The sequence below is a fragment of the Cololabis saira genome, chromosome 19, assembly GCF_033807715.1.
Source record: "Cololabis saira isolate AMF1-May2022 chromosome 19, fColSai1.1, whole genome shotgun sequence".
Taxonomy (NCBI): domain Eukaryota; kingdom Metazoa; phylum Chordata; class Actinopteri; order Beloniformes; family Belonidae; genus Cololabis; species Cololabis saira.
Genome location: NC_084605.1, coordinates 21,959,925 through 21,986,572, shown reverse-complemented (window position 1 = coordinate 21,986,572; position 26,648 = coordinate 21,959,925). Strand labels below are relative to the sequence as shown.

The window sequence follows — 26,648 nt, the reverse complement described above, 5'->3', positions numbered from 1 at the left end:
GTTAAAAGACATAAACACACACACACACACATATATAGGTGTAAAACAAACACATTAAATATTTTCTAGAGGAGAGGCTTTTTAAAAGCAGCATTTTCAGATGTCCAGGAAGGTAAATCCAGGGGTGGGGGGCAGCTGAGCAGGTAGCTGGATCTCCCGTCGTCCACTCGGTTCAAACACTCAACTCGGCATCAGAACAATCCAACCATCAAACAGCATCTCAAGAACAAGCTGTCATACACGCATGACCGACGTAGTGATTTAAGACAGTTTACTGCATGTTCTGTATCTCTTATGTAAAGGTGAGGTTGTAGACAGATGAAAAGATAAAGTGGGTTTATTTTGTTTGCAATTTACGATGGATAAAAAGTAGAGATGCACCGATCAGGATTGTGAGGGCCGATCACCAAAAGCAGTATCTGCCAATATTTCCGATCACAGCGTGAAATCCTTAAATTCGTCAATATTGTTGTCTCATGTACACAACACTGAGATTGTATTATTAGGTATCAATATTAGGAGATGAGAAAGTATCATGAATTGACCAATGTTTTATAGCAGGCTGAGGCAATGTGCAATATTTCACACTCTAGAGACGACTTAGACTTACTAGCTTAAGCTTTCTTGTGGCAGTAATTATGTGACAACGCAACATGTGCACCAACACACACAACAGCAGACATCTCACTCTCTTAGAGTTGATAATAGTCGTAAACTATACTTTAGTTTTCCTGTGGAAAAAGGAATTAAATCTTAGAATAAAAAAATTAAGCTTTGTGAAAGCTTTAGCGATGGCATCCGGCGCATGTGGCCAAAGAAATTCAGCTCAAACTTTTCAATAATAAACTGTGCAGTTAGACTCACCATCACCATGCATCACCATGGTACTCACACTATAACTCCAAATGTCACCCATGAAGCGACTGACACGACTGTCGTCCTGCGTGAGGTTTAGTGAGGGTTAGGGTTGGATGTGACTGTATATAGTTGGTATAACTCCGGCGGTCATTCATCAGTGAAATATTTACAACCCGGCTGCGCGTACCGCGGATCCAAGCAGCTAACGACGTGTTTAAACCCGATGTCTTCTACAACGAAAAGTGGCTGATGGTCAAGGCATATGAATCCATTACCTTATGATATAGTTCTTTATTAGGGCCCGAGCACTGACAGTGCAAATTGTATACTATTGATACTATTGTATCTGTAGGAATTCTTTTTTTTTCTCGTTATTTTTATTTTTCCGACAAAATGAGGGCCTTTTTGCCCCCCTTAACGTGCCCCAAAAGTCACCAAATTTTGCACGCAAGCCAGGCCTGGTGAAAAATTATATTTAATATTTAATGGTTTGCATTAATGGGCGTGGCCCAATGGCTCAATGGCCCTAGAAAACTTCGTGCCTCAAGCCCCACAATACAGTTTGACGTACATGCACGGAAATCGGTACACACCTGTATCATGTCGCAACTTAAAGAAAAGTCTCTTGGCGCCATGGGCGAAACCGAACAGGAAGTTGGCCATTTTGAATTAATCGTGTAATTTTGGCGCAATTTATGCCATTTCTTCGGCCGTTTCTTCGCCCGAACCGTAACGTGCACCCAGGTGTGTTATACATCAAAATGTGCGTCTTGATCCTGCGACGATGGGCATTACTTTTCTCAGTCAAAAGCGTTACCGTGGCGACGATAGACGCCAAAAAGCGCGCCTCCCCTTCATCTGATTGGTCGATATTTGATAGTCCCTATTTTCTGCCATAACTTTTGAATGGTTCGACATAGAGAGTCGTGGGTGGTTTCATCGGACTCGATTTTGATTCCTTCACCTTAATTGGTGCCAATTAGCCCCGCCCCTTCTTCTGATTGGTCCATATGTGATAGTTCCTATTTTCTGCAATAACTTTTGAATGGTTTGACATAAAGAGTCGTGGGTGGTGTCATCAGACTTAATTTTGAGTCCTAGACCTTTATTGGTGAAAATTGCACACGCGACGGCCCGTTCATCGCTGCTTGCAGCTTGAATTTTTCTTGCTGTTGTTTATAGGTCTCTGTTACGTTCAGATGAGTTAGCGCCGTTGCTCCTTTTCTTTCTCTGCCTTAGCAGCAGGCAACTTTGAAAACTCATTAAACTCCTTGATGTGAGAAACTTTCAAATGTCTTATCAGCCTAGTTGTGTTGAAATTATTTTGTAGCATTCCTCCGTGGGGTATCTCCTTTGCACACACCTTAAAAACTGCAAATTTGTTGTCCTCTTCAGACATTGTAAAACTCCCACACCGGCGACGACATTTTCAATGTTGTTGCTCTGTAGAGACTGCCACGCCCCCTTAGGAGACCTGGGCCTGAGATGTGGGAATGTTGTTGTAAACGTCATTGTATCGGCTGCTTTGAACTATTTTGAGAACTCCGATCAAAACCGATAGGGACACTATCGACCGATTGTGATCGGGTGCCGATCGATCGGTGCATCTCTAATGAAAAGTCAAGTCATGGTGTTAACATGGCAAAGAACAACAGTTGCTTAAGTCTGGTAAGTCTGTTAAGTAGGTATTGATGACCTGATTAATCTTTTGCACACGGTGCATGCAACTACACAGTGTACATTGTGTACCCTCTTTTGTGAAAGTGCTCCATTAGGAACACAGCTGTTTATTCTGCTGCTTTACTCGAGTTGTCACTGAGATTTGGCTGTTGGTTGATCGTGAATTCCCCAAAAATTTACCTTAAATTTCCTCTTCATTTTTTCTAATCTTTTCAAATTTTTTGATGAGCGACTAAGATTGTCCCATCCTTGGCCCTGAAGGTCAAAACTATGAGAAAAACACTTTTGTAGTGCATCTGTATTAAAGGAATACATTATTTTTCGTGTCTTGTTGAAACCAGAAATAAAAAAGTTATATTTTAGCTGCATACTGAGATATGATATGAATGTTGGTGATTCACAACTTATGACAAGCTCTCACATTTGATCACTAGCTCCTGGATCAAATCGAATAGAATCAAATCAAATCCATACCATGGCAGACTTTGTTAGATCAGCAAACATCGAATCCGTATCCAGTTAAATGTAAGATAGCTTAGTTTGCAGAGCTCTCCAGGGTCAACCCCCTGCCTTTTGCCCGTAGTGAACTGGGAAAGGCTCCAGCAGATCCCTCAGACCCTGCAATGAAAGCAGGTCTAGAAAATGGATGGATTGCAATTTGCATCCGCCAGCAGGGACAGGTAGGTTGAAGCAGGAGATCTCTGCAGAGGTCCTGGAGGAGGTTTCTTGTCCATGTGATGGTGTAACCACAAAGACATCGTGTTATTTCTCTTTTGCTGCAGATTTTTTTGTCATTGCAAGGAAAGCAGGAGTTGGATTGATGACAGTTACATTCACCTCAGGGAGAAATCTTGTTGTTGTGGATGCTGACTTCATATCAAGGGCACTGTAGGAACTTGGATGTTGTTAAACGTAATTCATAACGCCTGTGCTTTTCATGCTGTGACAAGTCAAAGTACCTGCTGAGAAGACATCAGTTAGCTTGAAGTAAACTGCAATATATTTCACAGTTAAAGTAAATTATGACCGGCCCACACTAAACGATCACAAAAATGAACCTGAGTCTGAATTTATCACCATCTTTCCATTAACGTCCACTCATCTGGGTTGAGCTTTCAGCAGCCCAAGCAAAGAAACGCAGACCTCCCTCTACCCGGCCTGCCCTCCAGGTCCTCCAGGGGAATACTGAGATGTTCCCAGCCCAGCTCAGAAATATCATTTCTCAATTGTGCATCTTATCTGTATCTTCTCCTGATCGACTGATGTTACTGTGGCTTGAATGTATTCCTCTCTTGTAAGTTGATGTGGATAAAAACATCTATATTGTCCTCTGCTGAGATCTGCCCAGGGCCTCCGACTGGGCCTCCTTTCACTCTAAGGCATCCCTGAAACATCTGCCCAGAGGCCTCCTAGTTGGTTTGTAACCATCCACCTGGATAGGTTGGGACTTACTAGACCAGTAACTTATGGCGCTTTTCCACTTGGGGTCTAACCGTGCCGAGTAGATACTTTTCTGTAACTACTCTGCCAAGGTTCCAAGTGGGCTGAGTCGGGCTGAGTCGGGCTGTATCAGACGTTATCACGCTACATGCCACAGATTGGTCACGGGGTTGGCCAGTCAGACGTCTGAGTCAGGATGTGGACATCCGCAAAAAGAGCGACTCATTTTATCCGACAAGCAATGGCAGCACAAAAGACTGTTTCATAATCCAACTTTGAGGTGCAGATGTTCATAAACCTGAGGAGAGAATTAAAAAGGAATGTAGACGGGCAATAAGGAACTAAAAGTTGTATGAAGAACGTTCTCAGTCCATATCTGCTCATGGCTTCCAACAGAATTTTTAGCTGCGCCGAGATAAGCAAAAAAAAATGTTTAAAGCCTTGCCGCCTGAAGCTACTCTCACTCTCACTTTTTAACTTGATATCGAACACAAGACACAGACCCAGCAGCACATATACCATCTCTTCCATGTTCTCCATCTTTGGTGTTGTTTTTTTCTTCTTTGCTTGTGTCTCACTCAAAAGTACTCAAAACAGCAGCTTGGACTACACTGGACTGTAGTGGAAAAGGAACTAGGCCAAGTTGAGTCGAGCCGAATTGAGATGAGTGAAACCGAGTAGGTACTAGTGGAAAAGCGCCACAAATGGCCAGGCCACCTCAGCTGGCTCTTCTCCATGTGGAAGGGCATCTGCTCTACTCTGAGTCCCATCTGAATGATTGAACTTGTACGCCTGTAATAGGGGGATAGGTTCCAGCAGACCTCCATAACCCTGCACCGGATAAAACAGGTATAGAAAATGTATTGATGGATATACTCTACAATCTGGTTCTTTTAGTCACCACCCACAGACTTCAAATTACCGCAATTTATTACCATTCATGGCGAAGAAATTATCTCGGCGTGCTTTCTGACTGGGTAACGCTAAATTCTGCGTAGCAATCCACAGAGTCTACGAATGTTTGTCAATGGAGGCGACAATATTCAACCTGTTGGATATTGACAATGTGAGATATGTTTTTTCAAAAAGACTTTTTCAACTTAGAACACACTAGTAAATTATAAGATAATCAATAGAACGATGTAGATTACCTATGACTGTCCCTTGTAGTGTGAGGCAGGCTTTGCAGAGTAACACAAACAGAGACGTTCTAGTGGAACCCCATCACTGTTAAGTTTTCAGGGCCAAAGATTGTCCTTCTCTATGAATCTGATATCTGTAGGAGGCCTCCTTAATGGTTATGTGTGCAAGAATGGTGGCCCAAATGGCAACAGAACATGAAGGTTTGGGCCACATCTGATGGATATGTGGCTTAAGCAGCAATATATCTTATATCAGTCTGTAATGTCAGCCAAGTCCAAATCTGAGTCAAAGAAAACATTTGGGTCAAACATTCTTTGCTGTCGGGGATTCATAGAGCCATGGTTCATAAAACATGGAACAATAGAAGTGTGTTTTCCCTTCTACTGTAGAGCTTGAAAAAAAGCATGCTGAATTGTTAGAGATGAAATTTTAATGTGAGGATAATGAATGAATTTCCTGTCAGGAGAGAAGCTTTCTAATTTAATCGTCAGCTGTAACAAATGGTTGAAGATTCTAACTGATTCTAACCTGATTCTAACTGCTGACTTTTTGCCTTTCAGCCAGACCCCCTGTTTCCTTTAATCCTCAGATGGCAGCAAGGCTGACGTTGTGTCATGCCATTTACAGGATGTTTTTAAGAGAAGATTAGAGAGAAAAAGAAAAAAAAAACAACTAATTAAGCAATTTCAGCAGGGAATTTGACAAATTTTCAAATCAGACAAATCAGGCAAATGTTCTTGAGAGCAAAGGGCATCCATGTCTCTAGAGGAGGATGTCTTCGGTTTGACATTGATGCAAAATGACAACGAGAAGAAAACAGTGATTGCTGGACTGCATGATAAAAGGCCAACAGTAATGAGAGAGAAACACGAGTGGACGGGAAAAGAAAGCGATAAAGACTGTTAAAGCAAAAGCGCTGAGTTGGTTTGCCGCTGAGGCTGCAGATTAGTTACAGGACAAGCAAAACTGTAAAATAATTTTTAAAGTACTTATTAACTTTTATTCCAAAAGGAGGGGCGCAACATTAAAAGCTATAAAATATAGTGCTCAGGGATTTTATGGGTGTATTGTAAGGCTTGATTATAATGTACTGTTGGTACTTTAAATCCTTTTAGATTATTGTGTCTAGTCAACAGCAGACAGGAATTACTGGTAACTGCTCCCTAGATTATTTTTTTTTGTCTGCACACTATACAACAATACAACACTATTTGTATTAATCATATATATGTATATATATATATATATATATATATATATATATATATATATATATATATATATATATATATATATATATATATATATATATATATATATACATACACACATACATATATAAACCCATATTTGTTTATTTTTAATAAACAAATATGGGGTGACATCCGCTGCTAATCCAGGACGTGAGAACACACATGGAGGCGCACATCGAGCACTGGAAATCTGCAAGACATAAAAAAAAAAAGCAAAGCAAAAAAAAAAAAAAAAAAACAGACACGGAAACCGGCAGAAACAGGAGCAGCAACCGTCCCAGGTCCCGGGACCCAATCACAACTAAGCTAAGCTACCCCGACTAACTAACCCCCAAAACTACAGAGGGAGCATGCAGGTGAACGGGCCGGTGTGTGTGTGTGTGTGTGTGTGTGTGTGTGTGTGTGTGTGTGTGTGTGTGTGTGTGTGTGTGTGTGTGTGTGTGTGTGTGTGTGTGTGTGTGTGTGTGTGTGTGTGTGTGTGTGTGTGTGTGTGTGTGTGTGTGTGTGTGTGTGTGTGTGGCTATGTGTGTGTGTGTGTGGCTATGTGTGTGTCCCTAGATGACATTAATGGCATGACCAAATGTAAAATGTAGAGTGAGTCTATATACAAATATATATAAACCATTCTTTGCTTACCAAATGGAGCAACAATTTAGTTTAATGGAGAAATACTGTACCCTATTTTAATGTCCAAACTAACCCAACTACCTCGCTTTGAAGACCTTGACGGATTTCCATTAGCACGGATCCAGTCTTCTGGGGTCTGAAATGTGTCGCGCAGCAGGAATGACCACAAACATTCCTACAAGAAGAATTTTCAGGACCTGGGTTGAAACACTTCCCAGTCTTGTGTTTGGTCCTTCAATCCAGCACCAAAAACTGCAGGTGGGTGGTGCTGATTTGGTGCTGACTGGACGTTATGAGCAGGAGATGATGTTGTTTAAACGTTTTTTATGTCCCGTTCAAAGAGAGGTATTCTATGGAGATATTGATATTACCTCTTTTAAGTTGATTAAAAAGTAGTTTTTATGCATAGCAGCAATAAATAATGAATCTTCTAATGGTGCATTTAGACTAGGGAATCTCTGCCATACATAGGCATTACTGCCCTTTTAAGTCCCGCCCCCCTTAGTTACTGTCCCTAACTCAATCCATCAGCATGGTTTATAGTTTTACATAACCAAATGTGTGTATTATAACTTTGTCCCAAGAGTTTTATACACATTGTTGGACACAGAAAGGAGCACCTATCTTCAAGGAGCTTTCAAATGGGACTTAAACATGCCATGGAGGGATAAGTAGATAATCTAACAAAAGATACGGTTAGTATTAAAGATCAGCAGAAGTTAAGGGTTTGCAGATCACGGTACAAAAAGGAGAGGTCTCATATTACTATCGTCACAATGAGATCATCCAGGATCAACACTGCTCATGCACCGCAGGGTATAAAGTTATAACACTACAGGACTTCGGCCCAGTTGGAAGAGGTGTGTTTGGAGGACAGTAGAGTTACATATGTAGGTGCAACCTGAGCAGGACACCGTACAGCTTGTCTAGTGTGAGTGTGTTTCATCTTCAGCAAAACTTCCTGTCGCTCCAGTTCAACTGCAGCGGACTCACCCACGCAAGGTGTTTTGAATTAGATATGAGTTTTCTGTGATTTGCCTCTGGCAGTGCAGCTCTGCTGACGCTGGTGTGGGAATAAGTATCAATCAAGATCCATTTATAAGCTCCCATGATGAAACCCGTACCAGATCGTGATTTATGACAGCTCGTTACTTAGACAACCAAGGTTTAAACAGTGGAGAATGTCGACTGCAGTGTCTGTATTTGTGTAATTACTGTATATGGTAGTGTGAGTTTTATTGCGACAAGCAGGTGAATCTTTACCTGTGAGAATGTTTGCATAGAGGAAACTGTTGCTGTTTGCTTCTCATTAGAGATATTAATGGCAACGTCACACTTCTCAGGAAAGGCGGGCCCAAGGGGGCTAAACGAACATCTGCCTGTGTGTGTCTGTGCATGTGACAGAATGATGCATCAGCTTTGTTTAACGGAACGCACTCACACACACAGTTCCACAAACACACATCTCTGCAGCCATCCATCAGGAACACAACCGGAGCCGAGAGCTCGCCTTGGGGAAGGGGCGCACGTTAGCACCTACACCTCATGGACAGTTCAGCTGCAACCTGGGAACCCCACCACAGCCTCACGCCACCTGGTCCTGTTCATTAATTCTGACTGACACACTCTCGGGCGTCACTGCAGGTGGCCTGATTCGAACAGCTTTTGGTAGTTGTGAGGTCAGGGCTGGTCATCCATGTGTTTATTGATCAATCCCTGCTGTGGTCAACGTCTGTCAGATTAGCCTAGAGGCTCATCTGTCACTTGGTGATGTTGTAATTATCTTGAGGCTTTCTCTAGTCTTAAATATATATGCATTATTTGGAGACTTGTTAACATAGCTGGAGGCTCTGTTTGGACTTAACATTTACAGACATGGACAACTTTGTTGGTTCCCTTCCATTAAAGAAAGAAACCCCTCACCTTAATCTTGGGTTATACAACCTTTTGAGGCAATTGCTGCAATCAAGTGATGTACCTCGGTGAGACTCTTGCACCTGCAAACTGGTGTTTTGGTTCACTTCTCCTGAAATAACCGCTGCGGCTGTCTGAGGTTTTGAGGGTTTCCTCGCTCAGAACAGCCCAAGGTTTTGTTCCAAATCATTCTTGGGTGTTTTGAATTGTGTGTTTTGGGCCATTTTCCTGTTGGAGGACCCATGACCTGCAACTGAGACCAGCAGCGGATTTGGCTCCAGAATGCCTCGATAGTCTCAGGATTTTATTGCAGCGGCACAGATTCAAGACGCCCTGTAGCAGACTCAGCGAAGCAACTCAACATAACCGAGCTGCCTCCATGTTTCACATTGGCTGCAGTCTTTTATCTTTTAAGGCTTTGTTTTTCTGTGAACATAGAGCTGACGTAATTTACCACGACGTTCGTCCAAACTGACAAAGCTTGTCAACACATTTTTTTTTTTTAACAATTTACAACTGTAAGAGAGCTCTGGGTTATTTTTGACCAGATTTGTCACTGGTCTTCAGCAGGAGGGTCCTCCCTTCCTGATCCAGCTTCTGCTCAATGTTCCTTCCCTCCTAAAGGGGAGTTTTTCTTGCCACTGTTTGGCTTAAGGTTTTTCTTCAGGTCTTTCTTTAACTTGCCATTATCCATCCATCCATTATCTATACCCGCTTTATCCTTTGCAGGGTCACGGGGGTCTGCTGGAGCCTATCCTAGCTAATTTTTCAGGGATACACCCTGGACAGCTCGCCAGTCCATCGCAGGGCGACATATAGAGACAAACAACCAGACATACTCTCACTCACACCTACGGGCAATTTAGAATCATCAATTAACCTAGGGGGGAGAACATGCAAAATCCACACAGAAAGGCCCCTGCCGGGCCTGGGAGTCGAACCGGGGACCTTCTTGCTGTGAGGCAACAGTGCTAACCACAAAGCCACCGTGCTGCCCAACTTGCCATTATTTACTTTAATATTTGCTCGGGGGTCATTTTCTCTAAAAAAAAAAAAAGCATCGAACCTATTTATATGCTAATAGATCCTGTATTTATACGATTTATTTGAAATTGAAAATTGTATTTGATTTCAACAGTTCCCCTTGATCCTCTGCCATTATTCCACTTTAGCTCAAACAGTGATGGATGGTGTGATCTGACTCCCATGTACCTTGACCCTGAAGTTCACCTTGAATCTAGGAAATTGTCCTGTGATCATTGGTTATCGTTCATGTTATCCATCTCTTCACTTCGTCATGCTGCCACAGTCAAGCTGCACAAGGAAAATCCATTGGACACAAAACATCGAAGAGGAAATTTCCACCTGAACTCGGAGGAACATCAAGCGTCTTGGAGATGGTTTTGTAGGCTTTACCTTTAACAAGCTTGTCTAAAATGTTCTGTTCTGATCGCCTCAGACCTCAGGCCTCAGGCCTCGGACATGGTTTTGAGTCCTTGAACATAATTGGTGCAAATTAGCCCCGCCCCTTCATCTGATTGGTCAATATCTGATAGTTCCTACTTTCTGCCATAACTTTTGAATGGTTTGATTTAGAGTTGTGGGTGGTGTCATCCGCTAAATGTCCAGGCCTGAAGACATCTACATGCAAGTCATAGAAGCGCTTCCACTGCAGCACGCCTGAACGTGCACAAGGGTGCGAGGGCCCGTTCATCGCTGCTTGCAGCTTTAATTATTATTGCTTTTATGGATTTCAAGATAATTTGGTGACCACCGTAGGGTTTTCTCAATACTTTTGTCCGTGTGCCAAGACGTGTTCACTGAGTTTGACATCTGAATTTATTGGGTTACTGTTGAATTTTGCATTTAATAGCAAACTTTCATGGTATGGCAAAGTAAGAAAACAGGCAATGAGAAAAGAACCGGCTCATTTATTCTTTCCCTTTCTTTTTCCACAACTCATCAGTGCTCCTCTTCAGACCATCAGACCATTCAGATCTTGAGCATAGCAACACACTCTTTCCAGGTCCTTTTATGAAGCACTAAAAACAAGAACATGAATGGCTGTGTAATTATGCAGAGACATGATTAGAAGAAACAAGCGCTAACTTCCTCTCCTTCTCGCTCCCTCTATCCATTCTATATTCATCCTCTGTTTTGTGGCTTACACAAATAGACATTATGGGGAAGAGCCTGTTGCAGCGTGTCCTTCATGTATCGCATCATCAAAGAGTATTGATTCAGAATAAGAGGCTTGTTTCTTCTTCATTCCACTCCTTAGTACTTCTCAGAGTATAGCTGGAAAATATATCATCATGTGAAGAACCAGAATGGATGGCTTTTTTTTTCCCACCTATATGAGATAAGATAAGCACGATGGCTTGCTGATTTGCACTGTTGCCTCTTTGCTACACAGTTCCTGGTTTGAATCCAAACACTGACCTTTCTGCATGTTTTCTCCAGGAGATCCTGTTTGTTCAAACAGTCCAAAATCATGTATATCAGGTGGATTGGTGATTTCTACATCCATAGGAGTGAGTGTTTGTCTCTGTGAGGCCCTGGTGTATTAGCGAGCTATCCAGGGTGTACCCTTGTGTTTGCCTGAAGAGAGCTGGGATGGGATCCCCATGAACCTACGGTGGTATATCCTGCTATAGATAATGGATGGATGCAAGAAAAGATAAGTTTTGCCAAAAGGCAAGACTGTCTTTACCAGTCTTTAGTCCTACCCTCACCCAACAGAATGGATGAATTTGTGAAAAAAGTAACTAGATAGGTATCAGATAAGTACTATTATTCACTTAAGTCTGTAAAGAATAAATTGAAGTACTGTTAGTCAACACTTCAAGGAAACTCCAATTTTCCACATTTTCATTTCTGCCTCCATGTAACGCTTCCTGTCACTTTGAAACTTTTCAGAAACAAATATTTCCATAAAGCAGTGGCAGTAAGGGTAAACAACTACTCCTGATTTTCCTGTAAATCTTCACGTTATTGAACATATTTGCTGTTCCAGCCTCCAGAGCCCACTACTGCCCTCTGTTGGCTAAAGGTAGCAACACCATAAGAGTGTTCATTTAAATCTTCCTTCACTCAGCTGCTGTATGTTTTTCTTCACGTTCACATCATATCATATACAGTATCTGCAAATATGCACATCTGATTTGTTTTTGTTTTTTTCATTAAAAGGCCTTTGCAGATGAGCTTTTGTTCATTAAGCTTTATGTAAAATTGTGTGATTTGAGTTTCACTAAGCGATAGGCTGCTGCTGCTGCAGTTCAGCTCAGAGCCGGGAGCCACGTAACTGAACTTTGTAATCAGCCCACTGGTTTAATTAGTTGTCCCTGAGCCAGTACAGCCTCCCTTATCAAGTTTCCCTCTCTGATACCACATCATGTGTCTTGCTCCAGAGTGATCAGCAGAGCGCCCGGGCTGAAGCTGGTGGTGGAGACCCTGATGTCTTCACTGAAGCCCATTGGCAACATCGTGGTCATCTGCTGTGCCTTCTTCATTATCTTTGGCATCCTTGGAGTGCAGGTGAGAGATGCAGGGAAGAATATTGGCGACGCAACAAAGATTCTTCTGACTCTGTTTCAACAGTTTGAGATGACAGATGACCTCTAAGTGGTTCATCTTGGGTGGACATACATCACGAATGTTGAGCAGTAAAGTGTTTTTCCATTCAAGTTGTACACTATAACTCATACACCAAGACACTCGCGTACTGCATTCTTGTCTCAATGGCAATTTAAAAGCCTCCGACTCAAAAACAAAAAAATTACAACGGCCAACTTTTTCCCCTCAGCGCAGTTGTTGCTCCTGTTTATCTGTCATCAGCTTGTAAAAGCAGTACAAGGATTTATTTTTCTCCCCATGTTAGAATTCCAGTTAAAACACATTTCAAAGGGAGATTTGATTACTATTAGGAAGTATTTTCTAGCATTTTCTAGCATTTCTAATGGACTCTCATCTCCTGCAACACCTGCATATCGCTAAGGATGATTCACAAATCAATAATGATGGAGCTGGCTCGCATAGCTACAGTAGATATCATGGCACAGAGAGACTTTTAAAAAATGTACTAATTAAGGAGAAATAATTAAGAAGAAAACCAGAGAGTGGCCAAGCAATAGTAAATCTCAGACGCTGTCTGGAGCAACATCCCCTGAGCTAATAACTGCAAAAGTGCCTTTGTGTGTAGGGTTGCCACCCGTCCCGTAAAATACGGAATTGTCCTTTATTTGAGAAAAAAATGTTGCGTCCCGTATTGAACTAATACGGGACACGATTTGTACCGTATTTTCATTAACTTTTACACCATATTCTAGTTGAATTATTGAAATAAATTAACCTTTACACCATATTCTAGTTGAATTATTGAAATAAATTAACTTTTACACCATATTCTAGTTGAATTATTGAAATAAGTTAACTTTTACACCATATTCCAGTTGAATTATTGAAATAAATTAACTTTTACACCATATTCTAGTTGAATTATTGAAATAAATTAACTTTTACACCATATTCTAGTTGAATTATTGAAATAAATTAACTTTTACACCATATTCTAGTTGAATTATTGAAATAAATTAACTTTTACACCATATTCTAGTTGAATTATTGAAATAAATTAACTTTTACACCATATTCTAGTTGAATTATTGAAATAAATTAACTTTTACACCATATTCTAGTTGAATTATTGAAATAAATTAACTTTTACACCATATTCTTCACCTGTAGGCTATATTACATCTGGACTGATATGGACATACGTAGCATAGGAGGATATTTCAGCTGCTATATGGTTGTCTGTCTGTACAGTCATGCAAGTTCAATGCTATTAAAGCACTTTAAACTTTAAATCAAAGCATTTAGTTTTTTCATATAAAATAAACAAATTTTTATTCAGTTTGGAAGTTTTGGGGCTTTTTTTTTGGCTCCTGCGCTGCTGAAATCAGGGCGTCCCTTATTTCTATTTCTGAAAGGTGGCAACCCTATTTGTGTGGCTTGCTTAGACTGTGCAAAGAAGACTGGACAATCCCCTCTGTGACATCACCCATAGGTTTGAAGGTTGTTTTTCAAACATGCACACAGTTCCTTAGTTGACATATCTCGTTTTTTTAGCTTATCTTTGCTCATACTAATCTATGTTCTGATTGTTTGTTAGCATTGAATCTGTCCTTCCCTGTTTCACATGTAACTACGGAAACAAAATGTTAAATGTGGACTGCTAGCGCTCCAGCTGAGCTCTGCTAGAGCTACCATGGGCACGATGGCTGGCCAGCTGAAGTTAGCCACGGTCTGGCCAGGTGGCTCGGTCGAGGTAGCTGGCAGCAGCTAACAGTACAACAAGCCATGAAGCCATTGCTTCACTTAATATGATGGGGAAGGTGGCTCAATTGGTAGAGCTTTCTGCCATGAACCTGAAGATCCTGTGTCCACCAAAGTGTCCTTGGGCAAGACACTGAATCCCCCGATTGTCAGGCCAGCTCCACCGTATGGCAGCTCCGCCGACAACCGGTGTGTGAATGTGTGGGTGAATGTCTACAGTGTAAAGCGCTTTGGGGCTGTAGGAGTACAGCTGGAAAGCGCTATTTACCATTTACCATGGTCATTTTTTAGGCCACTAGTGGTCATTTCATGAACTACAACTTTCCCTCTTTAGACACCGGCTTCAAATTTGAAAGCCAGATTGTCCCTTGGTCGCTTTAGTGAATTTAAGCTTGAAATGTTTTTTCAAGAATGACTTGCAGTGGTTTGAAAGATCCTCCCAGTCCACAATTCTTTCTCTGAAATTGCTTGTATTGTACCGAACCCTGAAACCAATCACAAGCAGTGTGGTTTAGTCTTAAGACAACTCTTTTCTGTTGTACTTTTCTCCTTAGCTTTTCAAGGGAAAATTCTTTGTTTGTCAAGGGGAAGATGTAAGGAACGTCACCAATAGGTCCGACTGTCTGCAAAACAACCATAGATGGGTCAGACACAAGTACAACTTTGACAACCTTGGACAGGTAAGATGTTAGAAAAGATTCCTGATAGTTACACTTACAGCAAATCAATGTAATGTGGAATTCTGATGTACAATATTATTAGTATGATATATATATATATATATATATATATATATATATATACATATGTGAGTTTCAATCTCTTATGTGTTTGTATTCCAGGCTTTGATGTCTCTCTTTGTTCTGGCATCAAAAGACGGATGGGTGGATATTATGTACGATGGGCTTGATGCTGTAGGAGTTGACCAACAAGTAAATATATATGATTGTACATTGAAGTCAGTTGACCATAACTCAGTAAAGGCCTAGTAGATATGCAGAGATTGAGTTACAGATGAAAAAAGTTTAAACCATATATAAGCAAGAATAGGAATTATATGGAATGATACCTAATTCTTTGTTCTTTTGGATATTTCAGCCGGTAATGAACTACAACCCATGGATGCTGCTCTACTTCATCTCCTTCCTCTTGATCGTTGCCTTCTTCGTGCTCAACATGTTCGTGGGAGTGGTGGTGGAGAACTTCCACAAGTGTCGGCGCCACCAGGAGGCCGAGGAGGCCAAGCGCAAGGAGGAGAAGAAATTGAAACGCATGGAGAAAAAGAGACGGAGTAAGGAGAAGGAGCTTGCTGGTCGGTAGTCTTTCCACATCTTTCTGAGTCCTGCTTGATTTGAGCTTGAGCCTTTTCTTTCCTTTTGCTTTTTAATTTGGTTTGGCCGAATACAGAACAACGCCATTAGTGAGCTAGTACCGACTATAGTTGCTACTCTGCGGTAGAACCTTCCCTTTCCTTCGATCGTCCCCTCCCCTCTTTTACTCATAAGCTCTAGGGCTAGTTTATATGTTGGTCTGGTGGTCATCTGCTCTGGCTCTACAGAGGACCATGCTGCAGATTGTGGGAGCTTCTCTTCAACCCCAGGATCAAATTCATTGGCTGATTGTTGGGGAAAAGCTTTCATAATCAATGAGTTTACAGAGTTATGACATCTGACCATTGGAGTTAGCCCCTCCCCCTCTCCCTTCTCCCTCACCCCGCTTGGTCTACCGTAGACGCCGCGCTTGGGGTGGCCCCTTGGAGCATGTCCAGTGGGTTCTGTCATACCGGACTTGCATGGTAGTGGATACACAGAGTCAGAGGGAGGGGGAGTTGTTGATCATTTAAAGGCCCTGATCGAAACGAAGATGACCTCCCTCCCTTCCTCTCTTCTGCATGTGGTTTAGTACAGCCGCAGGGGCAGGGACAGACCAAAACCTGGATGGAAGATTTGTCCCGTACCTAAGATGTGACATCAGTCCAGATGAGATTTGTCGGGGTTGGAGCTGATGGCCTGCTCGTCCCTCCCGCCTCCCCAACCTCCCCTGCGGCTGTATAGGAGTTGGTGATAAACTGCTTGTTTTGGTTTTTTTAATCTTTCCACTGCCTCCTACATCCTAAAATGTTAGCCCTAGCATCAGCTGGCATTAGCCTCCTTTTGAATTTGTTGCCTGTAATTACAGTATTTTATCCCCTTATTCAAAAACCAATTTAATATCTTATAAATTTCACAAGGAGCAGTGGACACCAATGATTTCTTGAAGGCCAAAATCTTTAATTTTCTTCGGTATAAGAACTTTTTTTTTTTTTTTTTTTGTAATCGCTGTGTTTCTGTCAAACTCTTGAGAAATACAGATGGAAATTGATCTTCCTTTTTACAGGAGGGATCGCCAAGGAGATCTAATCAATTGAGAAACTCCCCAAGAATCTATCACACACCAACAACGTCTCAACACTTTGTGTCTGTCAAGAGGCCCTGCAACCTTTCCTCTTTCATCTCCTGAATTTGTTGCGCTACCTTTTGTTTCACTGATTTTCGGCTCTTTTTATTAGGCTTTAGTTTTTTTTTAGTTCTTTTTTCCTTCTTTTATTGCCAACAAATCTTTTTTTCCTGTATAGGTTCGTTCAGAGCAGTAAAAGAGCAGGAGACATGGTCTTTTAACAAGATAAAAACACAAACCAGCAAGGCTGATCTCAGATATAAATGGCTTTCGTCATGTCTCCATTATACCTTCGGCTTTTTCGCAGGAAGACGCAATGTTTCGTTCCGTATATGTGTACATTTCATCATTTCAGAGGCAAATTTCTGCCCAAATTTAGGGTTATATTTTAAACTTTTGTTTTCTAGGGCTGTGTAACTATGGGAAATTGTTTAAGCATTTATTCTTTATCAGAAATACACAATGGAATTTATAAAACAAAGAAAACTACCAATCCAATCCGATCCATACTAATCCAGGCCAGCAGAGGGCGAGTGAGATGCGTTTAATGCAGTACAGTGAAAACTGGCCTTTATTGTGTGTTAGTGTGAAAGGTAGCTGTAAACTAGTCTGGCCAGTCATCCATTTACGTTGCTAAATGTTTTTCTCATGAAATGGTTCAAGTATTCTCCTGATCCACATCCATTTCTACCGGCTCAGAACACACGACCAATTGCAATGGGTTGGGGGCGGACATTATGGAATGACTCGTACCAAAGAGCCACGATCCAAAACAACCCAGACAGCTGCAGAATTGCTAATATCCCATTGGATTAGGGCTGTTCGATTAATCGATTTTAAATCGTAATCGCGATTCTGTAATTAGAACGATGTTAAAACGTGAAAATCGTAAAATCGATTTTTCACTTTTTTTTTTTTTTTTTTATACGTTGTCTGCACACATATTAATGATTTATACCATATTAATGATTGATGGAAATACCTCTCAATACCTGCGACAAGTGCCCCATGGGAGAGGCTCTTTAGTGTAGGAGGGGGCGTTGTAACACGCCACCGGGCATCCATCAAGCCAGATGCGGTAGACCGGCTCGTGTTCCTTGCAAAAAACTTGCAAATGTGAATAGCAAATGTAATGACTGACATTACACACCTCTACCTCCTTCATGGGTTGCATTATTATTTAGCATGCAAAGACCCAGTTTAGTTTAATTAGAAAATGTCTTGTTTTATTTAATTGGAAATATAACTTACTGTATGTTTGCAAGTGCTGATTTGCTGATTTTTTTTTTCAGAGATAAAACTTTATATTTTATTATATTTTTTAAAACTTTTTTTCAGTTTATTTTACCGAGTTTTGCACTTTATGCATTCATTTTTGGTTTAATAAGAGCAAAGTTTGCACTTAAAGCCCAGTGGGGCAAATGTTCAATAAAAAACAGCATATTTGAAATAATTTCTTTGCCTTTTGTCAATTCACAAAATAATCGTAATCGTAATCGAAAATCGGATTTTGAGAGAAAAAAATCGAGATTTTATTTTTGGGCAAAATCGAACAGCCCTACATTGGATCAACAAGTCTTTACTGGAAAAGCAACAACAATCATTCACCAACAATTCTGCTTACCTACATACCTGGACGGTGTTCTGCCTACATCACTCACATGGCTATTTCTCTCATTGGTTGTATACCTATCTTAAGATAGCTCTTCTGCAGCTGTTGGCGTTGCCCGCAATCTAATTCTTTGTATTGAAAACGTAGAAAAAATTAGAATGACTGGCCAGGCTATAATCGTCTAACATTGGACTATGCTGTTTGTGGTGATCAGTGACTTCCTGAGGGCTATTGATCAAAAGCTGTTAATCCAAAGAACTGGACTCAGAATCACTGGAAAGACAAAACATAGGAACTCAAACCAGCTTAACCTTTCATCGCTTCCTTCTGGCCTTACTCCATCCCTCTTTCCCTCTTTCCTACTTTTCACCTCTCTCTTCTTATTAACTCTCAGCCATCCTTCCTTCCTTGCTGTCTTCTGTTTCTTACTAACACAGTCTCGTTCCTCCAGATTTAATGGTTCCGGGGGTGAGTTGGGCCCTCTCTGACGGCACATTGAAAGGTACAGAGTTTCCAGCATGTTTTGTGTGTCCCTTTAAACACCCCACCGCCACCGACCACCCGACCATGGTGGCTAGGGCTCTCAGTTCAGTGATCACGGGAGGTACGGCCCCATACCGCGTCCCCGCCCCCTGCCTCTCTCCCATCAGCCGCCAATCCGCTGGACATGCTGTTACCTGTTCTCTCTGTCGTGGCTTCGTCTTCCACAGCTATTCCACTTCGTCTGCGATCCATCCTCTGTCCACAGTGCTGCACTGCTGCACCTCCATCACAATGGAAAAATACTTTGGTTTAGTTTGTTTGGGGGGAAAAGTTTTTTATGAAGAATTACTGCAGTGAGGGTAGATTTGTTTCAGTAGATGCTTAGGAAAAATAATTCTACTTCTGCTTTTACTTTCGTGGGTTAGGATAAGAACTAGCACACAATTTCTGCAACCAGGGAACATGGTGACATTGCTTCAAGCCAGTGCATTGCTCATGATGAAAGGATATCGCCAGTTCTTGGGAATATGGAATTTTGATCCCATATCCCATCACCATAACAGAGCCCATGTTCGACACTTCCAGCTGTTGCCAAATCACAAAAGCTGTACTAGCGAATCAGCATTAGTTCAAGAAAGAAAGAAAATTGATAGCCTGTTGCATGACATTTCAGCATTCAGCTTCACCTTTGATATTTGCGGGGTTGATATTAGCGGTGTTAGCCAAGTCTGTCCTGTCAGCTGTGGAGTGGAACGATGAGGTCTTTATGCCACAGAGTTGTTCTATGTTTAATGTCGTGTTGATGATGCAAAGTAGCAGGACTGTGTTAGAAGATATGCTTGTGGCATTCCAAAACCTTTATGTTTTGTACCAGGTCAAGACCAGAACAAACACGTGTTAACAAGCACCAAGTCTTTCAACACCATCTTTCTTTGTATTCCACTGTTGTACAGTTCGAAAGCATTGAGCATGTGAGAAGAATAAAGCACATCTTTATGTCCTTGATTAGAGCTACAGTGACTTAGCACTCAGCATAACTCCAAAAGCCTGTAATTCTTTTTCCCGAACAATGATCAGGAATCATTCACCATTCACCATTCCTTCAGTCGATCATTTAGAGGCTGTTTTCCTCAAAATATTCATAATTGTCTCAAGTGTTTTCTTATCGGTCGAATTCCAGCAGGTTTTATTGATAAGTAGGGCTTACAGCTCATGAGCAGACAGAAGTCCAGATGCCAGTTGGACACAGAGATTTTTAACTTTTTTTTCTTTTGACTTTACATCGTCAACATGTCCTATTAATACTACTACTACTACTGTCATTTGGCAGAAGCTTTTATCCAAAGCGACTTACATCTGAGAGAACACAAAAAAAGAAACCACATACAGTAGGAAGGTCCAGCATTTGTTTTTGGTGTTCCCTTCCTTGTAAATCAAATTATTTAGGCAAGGCAAGTTTATTTATAAAGCAAAATTCAACACAAGGTAATTCAAAGTGCTTTACATCAACATTAAAAGCGGCAAGACATAATTGGACATTAAATAACAAATAAAATGAAATAAAATTAAGAGAAAAGGTGGTTAAATAAAAAAAGCACAAGGTGCTGAAAACTAAGGGCGGTGGAGTACCACAGGTACACATCTCATTCACGGTTTTCAGAAAGTATTTAATTTAAGAGTACGCTTAAATAACAAAAACCGTAAATGAAATAAAATTATGAGAAAAGGTGGTAAAATAATAAAAAGCACAAGTTGTTAAAATAAAGGGCAGTAGAGTGCAGCAGTTAAGTATTTAATTTAGGAGTACGCTTGAGTAAACAGTAGTTTTTAGGCCTGATTTAAAGGAGCTGACAGTTGGAGCAGACCTCAGGTCTACAGGAAGTTTGTTCCACCGGTACATGTTTAATACATGTTCAAGGCAATTTGATTTAGAAAATGAAAGCGGACAGCAAGATGAAACTAAAATAAAAGTTAGACTATGACATCGCAGAATGATTTTGGACACCCATTCCAGTTGTTTGTTGCATCTTTTTAGGACACTGTCACGGCTCAAAAGGCAGGGAACCCAAAAGCACAACACCAGAGTAACAGAGTCCAAAGGGCTTTAATCAGGTTGAACGTAGGCAGGAGTCAAAAAACGGTCAGACAGGCAGACAAATCCAAAGGGGGCAGGCAAAAATCCAAAAACCGGGAATCACGCAAAGTTGCAGGCAGGCAGAAACAGACAGACTCAGGAACGCTGGAAAGCTAGGCATGAACACTAGACAATCTGGCAGCCGGCATGTGGGAGTGGGCCAGTGTATAAGGGGAACTGATGACCATGGAACCCAGGTGTGGAGATGGGCGGGGAAGCACAGGTGAGGGGAATGAGTAGACTGTCTGGCTGATGAGGGTGGCAGGATCTGGAATGACAGGAGAGTGAGTGATCATGTAAAAACATATCCCAAGCTTAGAAACCATGACAGACACTAGCTCACAGACCTAGGCCCAATCTCAATTCTCCCCCTACTTTTCTTCACTCGCCCTTCTTTTCTTCACTCGCCCTTCTTTTCTTCCCTACCCCCTAAAAAAGAAGGGGGAGATTTTAGGGCACTTGAGATCTAGGGCACTTGCCCCAGGTGCCTGTCCCAATTCTCCCCCTACCCCTTGTGTTCATCCCTACCCTGATCAGGAAGCAGATAGCCAAAAGCTGTTTTAATTTCAGCTGTAGCGCTGTTAATATGGCACTTTATTAAGTTTTAATATTTTTTCAGGCGTAAAAGTAACCGTTAAGATCCCCAACCTGGGCTCAGTTTATCCAAATAACGCCTGTTAAGAAATTTGACTCGACGTTTTTGGAGATGAGAAGAGCCGCCGCCCCCGGGGAGCAACAGCAGCTCACAGCCCGAGAACAGACGTCGCTGGGTCGACCCACGCCATCAGCCCCGGGAGAGAAACCTGCAGCTCTGTTGAGAATTACGCTGGCTGAAATAAATCATTTAGGAAGATGTTGGTTTAATAGATGAAATCTAACAGTTGTAGCTACGCCTGTTAAGAAATTTGCTCGGAAAATTTAGAGATTTCTGCCTGCCCGCTCCGGAGCTTATGGGTCCGCGTTAAATCGACGCAGAACCTACGGCGTAGGGTACGGCGTAGGGTACGGCGTACGGCGCGCATCGCCGCGTAACATACGCCGTAGGCTCTGCGTCGATTTAATGCGGAACCATAAAACAGCTCTGCTATCTTCACTTCAGCTTTATCTGAAAGTGTGTAAATTGTGTAAAGTGTGTAAATTACCCAGACTCCAAACATCATCCATGCTTTTTTTTTTGATTCAGTCCGCAAATGACGACGATAAGCATTCTGGGAAATTTTTATAACCCCTCGCTCGCGAAGTCAGCATGTGAAATCCCTCGATGTGAAGGGGCTATTTTCAGCCCCTTGCCCTCGTTATGCCCACTCCCCCTAGGTGAAAAGAGGAATTGGGACACCACTACTCTCACGGGAACGCGCAAAATTTAGGGGTAGTGAAGAAAACGAGGGCGAGGGGGAGAATTGGGACGGGGCCCTACAGTGGACATCAAGGCATCGAGACAAATAACAGTCAAAATGAGAGATTTATCAAACAGGAGTCACTTCATTCACTTTTTGTGTCACTTTAATTGAACACCTTCACTGCAAAAGTATGCAAGTATATTCCCAAAGAATAAAACTACAATGAACTCTATTGGCGTTTCCAAATTGTTTTCCAGCTGCTATGGTGAATGCTCAGGTTTCGCCTGGTTTGTTATAGTTTCTTTGGTGGAGAACAATCCCTTTATAGTTCATTAGAGGTGATACATTTTTTTTTCTAAAAATCACAATCTGAATTTGCATTTAAGCTCTTACAAAGTGCATAAACATATCTTGTTCTAAATGCTGACTTCTAACATCAAACCATGTGCAACGGTCACAGCAAGACCAGTTATTAATAAGCGAGACCACAGCATGTTTGCTCCCAGCATTCGGTGGTGTTTTTGGCATAAAGGTCACATCAGGGCTGTGGAAGCACTCTGACCGGCTCTCTGGCGCAGACTGCCCATCTGGCACATCTAGTTCCCAAAGCAATCTTTTCAAGATAGTGTGATAGAGCAGCTGAAAGACATCTTCCATAATGGCAGTCTTTTCAGTAGCTCAATTTTATAGATGGTTGTTGCTCATGGTTGTGTCTTCTTATTAAACAGGCACACATTCCTTCAAGATAAATTTCACTGCATCGGTTTAAATTCTCACATGCATGTCTATATTGATGTGCATATGCGAGTGTGTCAGGGAGCAGATGGCCACAGAAACAGGTCGTAAAATATGCAGGAGCAGCTATCTCATTATGAAACCCACTTCATCTCAGTCTTGATAGATTTCTGAGCAAGGCGTCGGGATCTTCCTAGTTCAATGCTATGCAACATTTTACCTCAAGGTACGGCTGACTACAGCTTCCGGTTATTTCATCCAAAGGAATTACATTGCTAAGAAAAATACATAAAAAATACACAGCATCCACACGACATGTGCATTTGTGTTTGCGTGGTCAATGCTCACAGAATAAGGCTTCCGTGTGTGAGTAGGTGTGCAGGCTATGCATGCTGTGTTTGCGTCTGGACTCTTATCTTTAGCTTGCACAGTGCTCACGCATCCGTTTGTGGAACGTTGAAGGAGGAGAGGAACAAAGAAGACGACATGATGGAGGAGGTGAATTAAGATTTTGACTCGAGATGGAGAAAAGGATACGTGGGGTAGGGAAGAGAGGTGGCAGGATTAAACAAACATATAAGACTACACAGACACTCAAAGTTTAACTGATGTTATGTAAATTTAAAAAGAAAATCATCCCAAAAGTTCTTGTATAGGGGATCTGAATTAGTCTGTCTGAGGAAATGTTCCTATGTCTCTCTATTTATACTGTATATTTATGTAGCTCTCCAGTTCATTCTCCTCTCAACCAATGGGTTTCATCCATCTCACTCGTCTGATTCAATTTAGGAAGTGAAGAAAATTGCACTTCTTCAACTGACCATTAGGGGCAGACTCCTAAAGTGAATTATCGTACATTCACACATACTTGTTAAAACCATGTGTTACCTTTGAGTGGGGTGATGTCAAGCGTTGCCGATCTGAATTGTGGGCTCCCTGAGTCACAGCAGGAAGTTGCCTTCAACTTTTGACGCAAGCAATCAGTCAGTAAAACTGTGGCTACGCAGCTAGAGCTAGCCAAAGAAATTGTAAATGGAAGCAGAAGAGTTTCAAAGGAAGCAGCATATTTCTGTAAAAGTTTGTTTTTTTATGGTGTTACGAAGGCAAGTCAGAAGTACCCACCCTCGAGCGTTAACGAAACGCTACTGTGTTACCGTTAATCCCCACTGACCTCCATGTTAAAATGTCCAACCTTGCAGCAGAAGCAACCTAATTTACAGCCTGGTTCGAAAATTGGTTTTAGTCTCTATAGCTAGATGGATCATCCATGACAACTCTACACGAGGGTCTGGAGACAAAGCCCAGAAAAGCAGACTGAAGCAGCTATATTGGTCTTTGGTTGAAAACTGTTAGCTAGAGCTAATCAGAGGATGTGAGCTGGACTACCTCTGCCTCGTCAACTTCTACCTCTTGTCAGACCTGTGTCCTCCAGTCGAGTGACCTTTGTCATGGATCCTTTTAGCACTCTTCCACATTCCACTAACAAACCAAGCCTCTTCTGCCGGGCTCTGCTACTCATTGCTTGGTTGTCTAGGCCGCAATCCTTGGAACTTGCAGCCATTCACAACTGTTGCTGGCACCCCAGAGGCCAAGTGTCCACTACTCCTCGTTTCAACTGTGGCAACACCCAGATGTAATTTCAGTGGCTACCACCAAAATTACGACGGTCAGACAGATCTATTCAGAAGGAAATGGAAAATAAAGGAGAACAACAGAAGAGACGGGTGGAGTGGAGTCACATGGCTGACTCCGCCCACTTAAAACCATACCACATCTTGTCAATCACAGACAAGATGTGGTATTTTATGTTTCAGATGTCCTGTTGGATATGGTGAAGATTCCCAGTGAAGTTTGAAAGTATTTGTATGTACTGCATCTCCGTGGTATTTTGACCAGAGCTATCACAGCATTCCATTGACACCTCAGGAAAGGGTTGTGTCATTCTGCTGAACCATCATTCTACGGCAAGAAAGATTTTTCATTAGAGAAAAATATTCAAGAAAGTTCCCAGGAGTTGGTAGCCCAACTGGTCCTAACCGGTTCACACCATAGTCAGTCTGTGCGATTCTCAGTGAGATTTCAATTCTACAGGCCTAAGTTAGTTTGTTAAATGTTAAGGTTATTGATAGAGGCAGTAGTATGTATGTAGTAGTAGTAGTAGTGGTATGAGAGACGTTGCCAGTAGAAAATGTCTTCTTTCTAAAAAAGTTAAATTAATAAGAGCACAGCAGGATGGCTTTGAATTAGTTTGTAATGCTGCATCTGAACAAACCACAAGACAGATGAGAAAACACTGCGACTGGCAGGTACAGCGGCGGAGATGTGATGATTTGGGGTTGGAACTCATCTGTATACCAAAGTATTCACAAAGTCAAATGTGAGGCCTTCTGTCACACAGCTGAAAGTTGGCTGAAACTGGGTCATGCACCACGATAATGATCCCCGAGCACACAAGAAATCTAAAACAGAAAGACTGAAAAAGAAAGGAATCAAGCTGTGACAGTGGCCCAGTAAAAGTCCAGAACGAAACGAACTGAAATGCTCGGGTGGGATCTTAAAAGAGCTCCACATAGACCAGTGACCACAAACTTCAACTAACTAGAGCAATTTTGTCAAGAAAAATTATTCAAAACATCTACAAAGTGATATTTGAGACTTGCAGTAAAAAGTTGAAGTTCAACATAGTTACAACTATTGAACCATGTGGTACAAAATGAGGAGCACCATGTTTTTAAACATTTTCACTTTGCTTTTGTCCAAGAAAACTTGACAGTTCAAAAAGTCATGAGTTTTTATTCATCTGAGGCTGTTAAATTTAAGCTTCCCATGCACAGGAGATGTGGATGAATACCCTGTGATATCACCCGCTGGTTTGTGATATGTCCTGTTGAAGCCTTAAGGAAGGCTATGTTTGGACCACAGGATGGTGCGCGAGAATGGTACTTGCAACCTGATAGCACAGCTTTCAAGTACCACGTACAGTGGGACTTTGTGTCTATTTGGTTGTGGAATCACAGTATTTCCAGAAAGACCACCAGGACATTGATCAAGGAGACTGAATTCCACAGATGATCCCACAATAACTTGTGGGGGAAAATATATATAGCCCACCGAGTACATCAAGATGAAACCATATTATGACATATGTACATATTATTTGAGCCTTTTCCTCCACCGTGGTCAGTGCAGCTTTGGAAACCCATTAGGAACTGATTGTCGGTGAAACTCGGAAAAATGATTAGACTGCATCTTCTGTATGGTTTCTTCCTCAAGCGCAGGGTACACTGGGGATTTCTGCTCTCACTGACTGAGTTCAACTTAGTCAGTGTTCTTTTCTGTGCTACCAAGATAATAGCAAACAGCCACAGACCACATCTGAACCTTAATCCTCACTCATTAAGCTGTACATTAAACAAATATTTTCATAGTGTGGTGAAACTAACAGTGACACCACAAATTATGTGTCCAAGCCAATAGCATTGGTTAATCCAAAAATAAAATGGGCACATGGGCTATTGAGCAGACAGATCACAACTGAACTCCACAAGCTACCTATTTTAGCTGCGTTTAGCTGATGTTGACCGACGATGCTAACAAACATTACTCCACATTTGATTCTCTCTTCGTTTCAGATGTTGCTACAGAAATGAAATCTC

General features: G+C 41.6%; 1 protein-coding gene across 11 annotated transcripts in view; it reads left to right on the top strand.

Annotated features, from left to right (window-relative positions):
* Positions 1–26,648, top strand: part of cacna1g (calcium channel, voltage-dependent, T type, alpha 1G subunit) — a 367,678-nt gene that overhangs the window by 283,489 nt on the left and 57,541 nt on the right. For 9 of the 11 annotated variants that reach the window (XM_061709003.1, XM_061709001.1, XM_061709004.1 and 6 more), the window contains 4 exons: positions 12,326–12,452; positions 14,807–14,932; positions 15,095–15,184; positions 15,351–15,564. In XM_061709003.1, the coding sequence (XP_061564987.1) occupies positions 12,326–12,452; positions 14,807–14,932; positions 15,095–15,184; positions 15,351–15,564 (557 nt within the window). The remainder of the gene's footprint in view (positions 1–12,325; positions 12,453–14,806; positions 14,933–15,094; positions 15,185–15,350; positions 15,565–26,648) is intronic. The other 2 variants (XM_061709005.1, XM_061708997.1) reach the window with 1 other exon arrangement.